This window comes from Protopterus annectens, chromosome 4.part1 (assembly GCF_019279795.1).
Source record: "Protopterus annectens isolate FY-2018-M chromosome 4.part1, PAN1.0, whole genome shotgun sequence".
NCBI classification, from domain to species: domain Eukaryota; kingdom Metazoa; phylum Chordata; order Ceratodontiformes; family Protopteridae; genus Protopterus; species Protopterus annectens.
Window position 1 is genome coordinate 364,298,991 of NC_056734.1, and position 14,088 is coordinate 364,313,078.

A 14,088-nucleotide genomic window follows, 5' to 3' on the forward strand; every position below is an offset into this window, starting at 1 on the left:
AAACCTCAAAATCCAATGAAGCTCTCTCTTCTCAGTGTAGTTTTTTAAATCTTACCTAAGTGATAATTTCTCATTTTAATAACTGATTGCTGATTTTACTATATAAATGTGTATTGTGGTGAAGTTATTTGTCTGAAGAAGCACTTCTGTGTTTGGCTTTTACATTAAAAAGTGTGCCACAGCCTTGTCTCTGGGAATCCTTGTTTTTTACTCAAGAAAGTTGTTGTTTTTCCACATTACTGACTACTTTTACTTTTAAAGGAATTGGCTGCAGATGTGTGCAATTACTGTTGAGATTTTTGAGGACTTTGCTGACAGAAATGCAAATTTGAAGCTACAGTATAAGCAATTCAGTGAAAAAGTCTGACATTGGGGGAAGTATATAAGACATAGTAACCTCTCCAGCAACCTTAATATTTTAATGCATTTAATAGAACATTGCACAATTTAATTGTATTTAAAGGTAGCCAGTACACATTTTAGGGCTTAAAGTTAATGTTTTCTGAAATCTTGCAAGTTGGTTTTCACTGAATTTGCATCTTCCATATCACATATTTAGGAGAGGAAAAGATCTGTGAAAAGAACAAACAGCAATCAAGGTAAGTGGGAACACAGTGCAGTGTGTGTGCTTTTGCATAGTTGACCTTAATTTTCAATTAGGTAATGCCTGTGGATGCAGCCATCTATTTGGGGTAATTGCCTCTATCTGGTAGCTTAATTTATTAGAAATCTACATAGTTTTGTGTGTTTTTTTCTTTGGATCTGGAGGGTCTGAAAATGTATTTATTGTTTGAGGGTTTTCATTAAAGCAGAAAGTCTTTAAAAAATTGTGACATCAGATCAAATGGAGTTGAGAAGAAATATCCCAATAAAAGATCAGCCTGCCAAACAGTAAGGCAAAAGCTGGAAATAGACATTTTAAAAGAACTATCATGTACAATAGGTGAGAGCAATAGTTTTCTACCATAATGGCTACTGTTGGGACAATATATTGGAATGTAAATGGGCTTACATGTATAGAAACAACCACCCCAAAGAGTAGAAAGGTCACACAGACAAACCAATTTGCATATTATCCCATGGGGCTCTATTACAGGAGGCTTAAAGTATCACACAGTGAAAACTCTAGCTTGGCTAGGTTTTTCCTGTAGTTTTTTACTAATTGGTATAGAAAACAAGGAAAGAATATTGAATTATATTATGAAATATAGGGTTCAAATAGCAGTATGGAAATGAGCTTGTGAATTTGACAAAGAAAGGATTTCAGGATGGATATTCAGCAGAATATCAGGGGGAAAAATAAAAGGGGAATTATAATAATGATTGCTAGAAGGGTCCCAGTAGTGATAAAATGGGAAAAAAGACAGTAATTATATTTGTTGACAGTAAGGGGCTATTGGCTAGGAAGGAGGATTACTATAGCATGTGTTTACATTTTACCAAAAACTGCTATTATGGAGCTTAAGGAAATTTTGGGAGAAATAATCAGCTTTTCAACTGAGAATATTATTTATAGGGACTGCAACTTGATTTGCATTAGTGAGGATGTATCAGGGGGACGTAAAAGGGAAAATATAACAAGAGGGTAGATTTCTGAAGAAATTTATGAAAAATATTTGATATGGAAGATGCAAATTCAGTAATAGGAAATCATACAGAATTCACATATTATTCCCCAAATTACAATAATGGCTAGAAATTATATTTCATAGAAGCATGTACATTTTATTGACAAGTTCATTACATAATCCAATAACTTTTTCAGATAATGCACAGATAAAGAAGCTAGACAAAATATGGGGCAATTAAGTGGAAAAGGAGATACGGGTGCTTTGCTGCTTTACTGTTCAAAAGAGAGGAATTTAAGGAATTGGGTAGTGGAAATCATTTGAGAGTTATTAGGAATGAGAGAAATTTCTTCAGAAGGCATAGCTAGTGAGTGGGATAAAATGAAAATGGGGTTTAAAATAGGGGGGTAGAAATAAAAGAGAAAGAGATATTGTTATAGGGGCTAACAAAGGTTAAAGTATTGCAGAATAAGGAATCTCACAGAAAAAAAAGAGGAGCAACTGCAGTGTGCTGAAGAGAAAATAAGGTATCATTTGGATAATATGCTTGAGATTAAAATATTGCTGTTAAGCATCCATTTTTTAATTACTCCTGAGCAGAATAGCCCTTAGCACAATGACTTGGACAACAGAAAATCAAAGGAGTTGACACCAAATTTAGGGAGCCCGTGACAAGAAAAATGACTAGAGATATTGCAGTTGTAGAGATATTTTAAGAGATATGTTAAGAACATTTGTATAAAGCAGAGGAATGTGGAAACAAAGAAGAGGCACAAATGGAATTATTTATGAAAGACTTAATTATGTCAAGCTCAGAGGAAGTTGAGGCTAAACAATTAACACTTAGGATAGGAGGAGGTGAGATAAAAATTGTGATGCGGTGAGATTAAAATGGAGATTTATAATCAATCAGCGAGGAAGTTTCCAGGAACAGATGATATTCCTGTGGAAGATATTGTTTGATGGTATTCTGAAAGGAGGGAAGCACCAAGACCATGGAAAAATGCTGTGGTGGCTCTATTACCTAAGGAGAGGCACACCCATCAGACCCAGCTTCGAATAGACTCTTATAAATTTTAAACCGTGAGTATAAAGTCTTTCTGTATATACTAAGAGAATGGTAAAGGTGTTGCCAAAATTGATAGATATAGATTAGTGTGGAGTGGAGGCAGACATTTGACAACATTAATAGAACAGTGATGAACCAGAGAGAAGCAAAATGTATGAAAATAGTTTTGTTGTTGGTGGGTCTTAATGCAGAGAAAGCATTCAGTGGAGTAAGCTGAGATTTTGTGAGTATGGCAATGGATGCATTTGCATTCCCTGATAAAATAATTGGGTTGATTAAGAAGATTTTTGAAAGGTTGTAGGCAAGAATTAAGGTGGGAGCATTCTGCTCTGATAAGCTGTACTTGAACAGAGGAACCATACAAGATGCCCTCTTTCCCATTTATTATTTGCTTTATACTTAGAGCTGTTGACAAAGAAAATAAGGGACTCCGAAATTCAAGGATATAATTGGTATGGTAATCAAGAAAAGCTGGCTTTATTTTCAGATTATGTTATTTTGTACTTGCTAAATGCAGAAAAGAACATTTCATTGCTGTCTAAAATTTTGAGACATTTTTAGGTCTTTTCACAATAAAATCAATGAAGATAAAAGCCTACAGGAATAAATTATGTACCCACACATGAAGTGGTTCAACAATACCTATATAGATGGGACACAATTAGATGAAGTATTTAAGTGTATTGATTAAAAAGTATTCTGTTATGGCAGCTAAGGATATGTGGAAAGAGTCTAAACAAAATAATACAAAAACTGAAAAAATGGAAGTTGTTTATGGATAGGGATAGTAAGACAAAACCAGTGAAAAGGAGTTTAGTCCTTTTAATTGTATGTACAGGTCAGGCAGATTTTTTTATCAAACAGAGAAGTTGTGGACAGCAATTAACAAAGAGCTGAAGGAATTTATTTGGGGGGAGGAAAGAGGTAAGTAGAATAAGTTGATTCTCCTCATAGAGTTAGGTGGTTTATGGTTACCTGATTTGTATAGCTGTTTTAGAGCTGTGCAGTTAAGGCTCATATGCATAACATAAGCAGAAGGTTATCAGTCAAAGTGGAAAGGATGATGATGATCAAGCTAAGCTGGGCAAGTTAAAGAAATAAGGAGGGAGTAGGATTTTGGATGCATATGCTTAAGGAGAATAATAACCATGCAGAGTATTATAGTCATACATTTGCAGAAAGTATTCTCAGAAATAAGTCAACAGGAGAAAGGAGATTATTCTATTATGCGTGACTACAAGTAAGGGTACAGAAAATAAGCAAAAGGGGAGATTGAAATTTACTGTAGAAAACTGGCAAAGGAACCATTTATGGAAACAATAGCTAGAGAGGGAAAGGTAATATAGTGGGATGAACCCAAACAGAAGTATGGATGGCAGGTTAAATATTGCCTTCCCTATCAGGGATTGATATTAGAGTATAGGGAAAGAGAAAGGGATAGGAGAGTACTAGGTGAAAGACCAACTCTGGTAGAGTGTTCATTCAGGTCAACAACTGAAGCTGCTGTTAAAAAGAGATCATTAGGACATATAAAATATTGCTTGATAACTATAAGAATCAATCAGAGGAGGTTTTAAAAGATTAGGAAGAGAAACTGAGAAATCAAGTTTCAAAGGAAAAATGGAAAATGTATGGTATGGCTCCCAAGTATCCAACAAAGTCCAGAAAGTTTAGTTTTTTTTTTTTGCTTGGAAGTGTGTGCATAGGTATTTTTATACCCCAAGCAGACTTTAAAGATTTTTCCTGAAGAATATAGCAAATGCTGATGGGAAGGAGTGAGTTAACCTGGAACATGTTTTTTGGGAGTGTAATGAGTTGACAGATAAAAACTTATCTGCAGAGTAATCTGTCACAAATATTGGGGAAGGCAAATGCTGTAACTAAATAAATAATTCTTTTGAGCTGGGACATAGGATCCGACTAGACATTGTAGGCCTTATTAAGTCTAATGCTAATGGCTGCCAAAAAAGCAATTACTAGAAAATGGAAATCAAAATCTCTGCCAACTGTTATTGAAGTATTGGATGTTGTTAGAGGTAGAACTGGTAGTGGGATCTTTAAAAAAATTAAGAATCATATTACATAGAAATACATGGAATTTATGGAAACAATACATGCAGAATAATGTGCTGGAGGAGGAGTGAGGTATGAGTGAAGGCAGGAATTGAGAAATTTACATAATGTTAAAGTGAATGACAGTTGTTATAAAGAAAAATTGTGTGTGTGTGTGTGTGTGTGTGTGTGTGTGTGTGTGATGTGCAACACACTAAAAGTGTTAATATGGTTTGTTTTTTTATTAATGTATGCATGCTTATGTCTTAGGTGATAATTTAATAAAGGTGTTTAAAAATAAATGGAAGGACAGAGATGAGGAAGTCATAGTCATCAATAGGATATTTTCACCAGGGTGAGTGAAGAATGATTTTCAACGGGTATGGTCGTTCTCTTCCTGCAGCAAAACCCCTCATTGGTGTGAATGATGAAAGTTTCACCAGGAGATTAGGAATCTCACACTGACTCCTGTTTTGTACCAGGAATGGGGGTGCTTCACAAAAGAGGCTTCCCTTAAACTGGCTAGAGATAAGGACAAATGTGGCTGGCCTTAAACTTTCTAGGGGGTATGGATGACCAGAGCCCCACCTGTTCTGTTAAGGCAGCTAGGCTATGTCATGCAGTATGCGAGTGGGAAAATGTGGCATACCGGTGTACCTATATAGAAAGGCAGTGTGGTTCTGGGAGTGGGCTATAGACAGGGGCATTACTGTTCTTACAATAAACAGTTTTATATCTTTTGTTGAAGGAGGATTGTCATATGGCATCTTTTTAACCCATATGTCATTTAAGCAAATAGCTACACGAAAATCTGCTTTTCTGTGCTGAAGACAACTCGGGGACCAGCTGTTCCCTTAACATAATCATTTGATTTTTTAAAATAATTCCTGTAAAATGCATCTATTTTCTCTGAATATTGATGTATTTTGATTTTATTAATGGGTATTCTTCTAGTCTGTAGCTTTCCTATCCTTAAACTACCATGGTCTAGAACAAAAAAACTTCAACAATAAAAAAACAAAATTTGTTTATCACATACATAAGCCAAAGCATTTGCAATTTCTGTTTTAGCACTTTTGTTCTTTATTTTACATCAGAATTTCTTTAGAAACATTACTTTTTTCTGTCAGATGGTTTAAATAACTAAACCAGAAGTCACATGATACATATCTCTCAATCACTAACAAAAACTAGACCCTTTCAGTATTTAAAGAAACCATTTGTTAAAAATACAACATAAAATTCATATAATTAAAATACCCAATATTAGAATAAATAAATCCACCTAAAATGCATTATGATAAATAATAAGTGTTAATTATATTCTCTGAGCTAGCAAAACATGTGATGTTTAGAAATTCATTAAGTCCTGGTTTCTTATCACACAATCTAATTTGCCACTCTGCTTCCTTACATTTTAAATGTAAAGTATAATTACCTAAAAATTCATTTGAATTGACATTGTCAAGCAAAAACCTGAAATTTTATAAAGTTCTCACATTCTGTGGTGTGCTTCGCTAAGGAATTACTAAAATATTTGTTTTTTATAGCCACTGAGTGTTCATATATTCTTTTTGATAATTTTCTAATATTTTTTTCTTACATAATAACTATGACAGGTCTCACAGCTTGCTAAGTAGACTATACCCATGCAGTTACAATCAAATTTTTCTTTCTCCCAAATTGTTTTGCCAACTCCTTTCACATATACATTTCATGCATCACAAAAACCTACAATATTTACATGTATTGTATTTAATTTAACATTTAAGAGTGGCTTACCTTTGTCTTGTCTCATTACTACAACTTCTTCTATGATCTCCAACAGGAAAACGTCTCATCATAATCTGTATCCAAAAATAATATTTTCTGATAATTTACCTCTCCCATAAAAATACACTTATTACTATTTAGTCTATTTAATGTAATACATTCTCCTTTTCTTACTTCTTATTTCATGTGCAAAGGATGTTGACTTTTCCTCTGTAAATAGGTATTCACAAAACTGTCTTTTCTAAACGCTTTACTTATTTGTTTCATCAAATTCAATGGTTAAGTCCAAAAATTGAGTGTTTTACCTATAACATGTAATGTAAAACATAAAAAAAATCTGTGCTGTTATTAATATTTTTGAAAAATACAGTAATGTCATCACTCATAGCACACCAGAAATGCTGGAAACTGAAAAATTCACGTTCTCACCATGCAATTACCAAATTGGTGAAATCAGATGCTATATTTGCCCCATCGGTACTCCTTTTTTCTGTTTGAAAATTCTTACCTCAAACAAAAAACAAATTGTACTAATAAGCCTATTATCAAAATTGGTGAACTTAGTGAGATACTTCCTAACAAAATACAAACCTTATCCCTGATGTATACTAGTATACAAGGAAACTACATCCAAAGTTATTAAAAACCTTAAATGTTCTTGACAATCTACTTTGCATAGCAATTTTAAAAAATGCCAGGAATCTCTTAAATAAAATTTTGGTTCCTGAACTACAGGGTTCAAAATGTGATCTAAATCAACTGGAATTGTTTCCTTTTTATAAAAATCAGTGGTGACTATAGGTCTGAAATGTGTTTTTTTTTTTTTTTTTTTTTTTTTATTCTTGCGAATCTTAGGTATCCCAAATAGCCTAGCCATTTTGGGATATTCCATCTTTTAAAAAACTAATATAAATCAAAGTCAATGTAGACCTGACATAGTGTGTCAAATAATAATATATCATTCCCAGAACATTTCTTACAAAGCATTGTTTTTGTTACTTGCTCAGCATCGGTGTTAATTGTCTGTTGTCCTTTAGTCTATAAAGGATAAGCCAAGCCTACTCTGTATGCTTCAAAATCTCTTAGCAGCTTTATACATTTTTTGTTGATTATTATCGAAACATGCCTATTTACTTTGGCTGCCATTCCATTTTAAAGTTCACTACAACTTGGCAAAAACAATTTTTTCTTATAGTTTCATCCAGTAGTTAAACTTTTGTATCTAGGCATTGTATTTTGCCATGGTGATCATCAACTAACAATTTCATCATTGCCACACTCATGTTTTAAAAAAGCGTGACTTAAATCACTGTAAAGCTTGTCGCTCTTACTCACTCCATTTGCCTTAAACCTAATGGGACATGCTCTAATTTTATACGTCATTGTAAATAAAATACTTCATGCTGTAAAGACTTCAGCTTCACTGTCTTGTTTTCTAAATCAAAATTAACTTCTTGCAAATATGGATAGTGTTTGAGTCTTGACTGACACTCAAAGTTTTAAAAATTGTTTCGCCTTCTTCTGGTACTTGACTAAATGGATTTTTTTCAGTTCTTAGAAGTCTATTAATTGAAACATTCATACCTGAATGGTTTGCTATCAGTGTGCATTCCTCAGCCTTGAACTTGAAGAGCTCAGTGGACAACATACATTGTTAAAAGCATTGTTGTTCAATACATTTTTAAAGAGCATTGTACCATTATTGATGGAATGACTATTCAATTTGAATTGTTCTAATAATCCACAAACTTCTGATACCACAGACATCAGCATTTATTTATTATTTATTTTACATTTGTTGACCGGGAATGTCTGGCTGGGCTAAAAGCCCTTTTTCAGCAGAGGCCCGGGGAGAAAAGCTCCAAATTTGCAGGAGAGTCATCAATTCTAAAGGAACGGATTGTGTGGATAAATCCATGTTGGCGTCTTCCCAAGAAAACTGTTGGCCATACTTTGCATCACCATGCAATCACTACTAAAACCAAAAACAACCACAGTGTAGAACAAAACATCTTCAGCAATAAAAAACAAAATTTGTTCTTCACAAACACAAGCCAGTGCATTTGTAATTACTGTTATAGTGTGTTTGTTCTTTACTTTACATCAGAACTTCTTCAGAAATATTACCATTTTCTGTGAAACAGTTTAAATAGCAAAACCAGAAGTCACATGATACACATCTCCCAATTGCTAACTAAATTGGACCCTTTCATTTTTTAAAGAATCCATTTGTTAAAAATATAATATAATATAAAATTCACATTATAATTAAAATATCCAATATTAGAATAAATAAATCCACTTAAAATGCATTATTATTGATAAATAGTGTATGTTAATTATATTTTCTGAGCTAGCAAAAAACATTTGATGTTTGTAAATTCATTAAGTCCAGGTGTCTTATCAGATGCCAACATAATTTGCCACTCTGTTTCCTTACATTCTAAATGTAAATTATAATTGCCTACAAATTCATTAGAACTGGAATTGTCAAGTACAAAAAATGACATTTACTACAGTTTTAACATTTACAGCATGTTTAGATAAGTAATTACTAAAATCTTTGTTTTTTATAGCCACTGTGTGTTCATATATTCTTTTGGATAATTTTCTAATATTTTTCCTATGTAATAACTACCACAGGTCTCACAGCTTGCTAAATAGACTATACCCATGGAGTTATGGTCAAATTTTTCTTTTGCCCAAATTATTTTGTCGTCTCTCACATATACATTAGATGCACCACAAATAAACCTACAATATTTACATTTATAAGTTCCAACTTTGGAAAACATATTCAAATGTATCTGTGTATTTGTTTTCTAATACAACTTTTATGTTACTGTCACATTTTTAAGTAAATAAAGGTTTTTCTCCAACTGCTTTATTCAAACCTTTGTTACCTGGAATAAATGTCTAGTTATCAGTTGTTATATCTTTCGTACTATATATATCTGAAGTGATGGGTTATGGGAACCATCTGTTGAAAATTTTATTTATTTGACTTGTTTATATTTATTTCTTTGATATTGCTTTCCATCAGTATTCGCTCACTCAGATTTAAGAGTGGCTTACCTTTGTCTTGTCTCATCACTAAAACTTCTGTGATCTCTGACAGGAAGCCATCATTATAACTGCTGTCTTTTCAGATAATCTACATCTTCTATAAAAATATACTCAGTACTAGTTAGTCTACTTAAAGTAATAAATTGTACTTTTATTACTCCTTTTCTCATGTTCAAATGATATGAAATGGCAGCCAAAGTAAATAGGCATGTTTTGATGATAATCAACAAAAAATGTAAAAAGCTGCTAAGAGATGCAGAAGCATACAGAGCAGGCTTGGGTTATCCTTTAAAGACTAAAGGGAAGCAGACAATTAACACCATTGTTGAACAAGTAACCAAAACACTGCTTTATAAGAAGTTTTCTGAGATTGATAAGTTATTATTTGACAGCCTGTGTCAAGTCTACATTGACTTTGATTTATAAAGTTTTTTAAAGGTGACTATCCCAAAATGGCTAGGCTATTTGGGATACCTAAGATCCACAAGAATAAAGAAAAAACATCTTTCAGACCTGTAGTTGCTACCAACTTTTCTAAAATAAAAAAAATTTCAGTTTATTTAGATCATATTTTGAACCCTGTAGTTTAGGAATAAAAATTTTATTTAGGAGATTCCTGGCATTTATTAGAATTGCTACATTAAGTAGATTGTGAAAAACAGTCAGGATGTGGATGTAGTTTCCTTGTATATTAATATACATCAGGAACAAGGTTTAGATTTTATGAGGAAGTATCTCACTAAGTTCACAAATTTTGATAATAGGTTTATTAACACAATTTATTTTTTGTTTGAATTAGTCCTAGATAATACATATATATATATATATATATATATTTTTTTTTTTTTTTTTTTTTTTTTTTTTTTTTTTACATTCGAGGGAAGACTTTTCAAACAGAAAAAAAGAATAACGATGTGGGTAAGGGTAGTGCCTGTTTTCACTGATGGCATGCCATGGTGCAAACACAAATTTTTCAGTTTCCAAAAGTTGTTTTCTAAACTAATATTTTACAAATGATTCATCTATGATTTGGTTATTTACTGGTGCGATAGGAGTGATGAATGAATTTCATGAATTTTTCAAATAAATTAATAATAATACATATATTTTTTTTACATTTTACATTAGGTGGTGTAGGAAAACAGTAAATTTTTTATTTAACCATGTTGGTGAAAAAAATCAAAGAAATTTTAATTAAGGTGTTTGGAAAATATAGTTTTGTGAATAACTATTTACACAGGAAAAGTCAGCACCCTTAGCACATGAAAAAAGGAGTAATAAAAGGACAATTTATTAGATTAAGTAGACTAGCTAGTAATGAGTGTATTTTTATGGGAGATGTAGATAATCTGAAATGATTATTTTTGGATGGAGGTTATGATGACTGTTTCCTGTCTGAGATCATAGAAGTTTTAGTGATGAGATAAGTCAAAGCTAAGCCACTCTTAAATGTGATTGAGAAAAAAAAAATGTTGATGGAAAGAAATATCAAAGAAATAAATACAAACAGGTCAAATAACCAAACTTGTAATGAAGCATTCCCATTACCCATCACTTCAGATATGTATAGTATAAAGAATACAATCATCAATAACTGGAAAATTATTCTAGGTAACAAAGATTTAAGTAAAGTACTTGGAGAAAAAACTTTATTTACTTCTAAACATGACAGTAACATAAAAGTTATAGTAGGAAAAAATTGGTAAATTTGAATACATTTTCCAGAGCTGGGACTTACAAATATAATAAATGCAAATATTGCTGGCTTATTTGTGATACATTATTTATTCTAATATTCTGTGTTTTAAAAATAATATGTGAATTTTGTTTTGAATTTTTAACAAATGGGTTCCTTAAATATTGAAAAGTTCTAATTTTTGTTAGTGATTGGGAGATGTGTATCATGTAACTTCTGGTTTTCTTATTTAATCTGTTTCACCAAAAAAGTAATGCTTCTGAAGACATTCTGATGTAAAATAATGAAAGCATTTAAACAAAAATTGCAAAAACTTTGGCTTGTGTTTGTGACTAACAAATTTTGTTTTTTAACCTTCCTGTCCTTGTTATACAAAAACCTTAATGTTATTTTAAAATGGGTGAAATGTTATTTATTTGAGACAAAACAGAGTATGTTAAAATAGAAAATAAATAGTGATGAAATTTACTGTAAGCAGTTTAGATTTTCAAAGCATATTAATATGTATTTCTTTCTTTCTTTCCAGCTACTGGCTGAAGTGAAACAACAAACAAGAGAGAGAGAAGCTGTCATTAAGGAAAAGATTCACTTCTTGGAGAGTGAAACTGGCAATAATAAAGAGTATGAAAAGAAAATATCAGTTGCTGAGAGACAAGCTGCTAAACTTAGATTGGACTATCAAGACTTTGAAAGCAATCGTAGTCGTCTGCAAGATGAGGTAGACTGTAATAACAGTAGCAATCTAATTGTGAAATGTAGATGTTGAACATAATTGTTTTCTGTGAATGGATGTATAGTTGAGAGACAGAAAATAATGCAGCTATTTAACTTATTAGTAGTATGCTATGCGTAGGATATTATTTTTTTATATTGGGATAAGTATAAGCTTCCATCTGGGAGGTCCTTTAATTTCATTTGGTTCTGTCCTACATATTGCAGAATAATTTGTGCTTAAACAACAGATCTAATTTTGTTAGGATTGATGTGGATGGGGACTTTTTCTCTAAAGTCCCTCAAGCCCAAAATAAAACATCATTCTTCTAGTTACATATTCTTTTCAGAGCTCATATAACCTGCTTGATGTGCTTTTCATGTAGAGGTTCATCATATTGATCACTACTGCAGTAGCCATAGCTATACAGGTTATATCCTGCCAAGTATATAGCAGCTGGACAGGTTCCAAAGATTCAAGTTACCTTCCACTCACCCAAAAACTGTAAGCCGTCTTGAGCTGAGCTGATTAAAGACAAGTTTTAGTGCAAAGCTCTCAAGAGTTTTACTGCCACTGAAGAGTACTCTCCACTGAGGTTTTTGAAGACCGATGGTTGGCTTGTGCTGTCCTTTGCCGGGCAGATAAGTTCCCTTTGGAGGAAAAAACTTCCATTTTCCTAATTTTGTTGATGTTTATTACTTTTTTTTTCAGGAAAGTTATTTGAAAGCTAGGAGTGTTGTATTTTAACAGACTGTTGAGACTGTAATGTGCTTTAATCAGAGAGCTAATGTTTTCTGACAGTTTAAAAGTGGTATAAAGTAACCAAAAACATTATTTCTGTGGCAAAATTGTTTATTTTACTTTTGTATGGCTGGCATACTGTTTTTAAGTTCTTTTTATTGTATTTTTGTGCCAAGAAGAAACCTTTGTGAGACTTCCAAGATGGCTGTAAATGGATCAACAGTTTAACTTCAGCTCTCCCAGTGTGAAAACAGAAACTGTGAAACTACAACCAGATATTGTCAGGTTGAGAAAAATTCAGTTACTGACTAGTGTGTATACTGCCTGGATGAAGTAAAGAAGAAATTTAGAAGACCTGAAAGAAAATCACCAAGAAAAGACAGAGAAAATACTGTCTGGGAAGAATCCTCTAGCTGTTCAAAAAAAAAAAAAAAAAAACGTTCAAGCTGCAGCTTTGATGCAAGAGATGGCTTCCAGTAATTTAGATGAAAAAATAAGACACATGTGGTCAGAGCTGATTACAATAAATGAAATATTGAGGAAGTATATCAACTCAGATAACAAAAGGCTGGAAAAATGGAAGAAGGTTTAAGCAGCTGTTCAGAGGAACCAATAAAACTAAAAAATTAGAGGTTGAAATGAAACAGTTGGCTGTGTATGAGACTGCTCAGGAAGAGCTGTTTCAAAAACTGGTAGAGTTAGAGGACAGAGCACACAGAGAAAACCTGAGAATTTTTCCTGTGCCAGAGAAACAGGAAGGAACAGACTGTATTAATTTTATGAGAGCACAAATAAGTAACTGGACTGGTATTGTATGGCAGAGTTTGTTAATTGAAAGGGCACATTGTGTGTATGCTCCTAACCTGTCTCTGAGAAACCAACCAAGACCTGTATTAATTAGTAAAGATGCAGTCATACCAGCACAAATGGTTGATCCTGACAAAACTGTGGCAGATGGGCAAAGTATTAACAATTAAAGGTAGTAGAGTGTTTACAGAAAAAGATTATTGACTATACACCATGCAGAAAAGAAGCAAATTTATCTCAGCAGTCAGAGAATATTGAGAGGCAGCTGTGATATTAAAGCTACTGTATCCAGTTGTCTTGAGAATATTTTTTCCATGAGGATCAATGTCATTGTTTGACGTAGCACAGGCTAAGTTGGGAATACAAAAGTTTGTTCAACAAGGGTTAAGCCATCAAACAGAAGGAGACACTGTTTCTCATTTTTCTGATGGTAAGGTTCATATAGAGATTTTGCCTGTGAAACTTTTCCAGTGTTCCAAAAGAAAATGCTTTAGAGAGACAGAAAAAAAGCACAGGAGTTGACTGTTACCTTGGATTTGAAAAAGAGTATGTAGTTGAGAGATGGAGATGAATAGGAAGAAGACCAGCAACATGGAAATTAGTG

At 32.8% G+C, this 14,088-nt stretch overlaps 1 protein-coding gene across 1 annotated transcript in view; it reads left to right on the forward strand.

The window, feature by feature from the left end:
• The window catches only part of CCDC39 (coiled-coil domain containing 39), a 1,972,012-nt gene that overhangs the window by 714,253 nt on the left and 1,243,671 nt on the right, over positions 1–14,088 (forward strand). Inside the window, exon 7 of the mRNA XM_044070181.1 lies at positions 11,751–11,942. Within this exon, the coding sequence (XP_043926116.1) occupies positions 11,751–11,942 (192 nt within the window). The remainder of the gene's footprint in view (positions 1–11,750; positions 11,943–14,088) is intronic.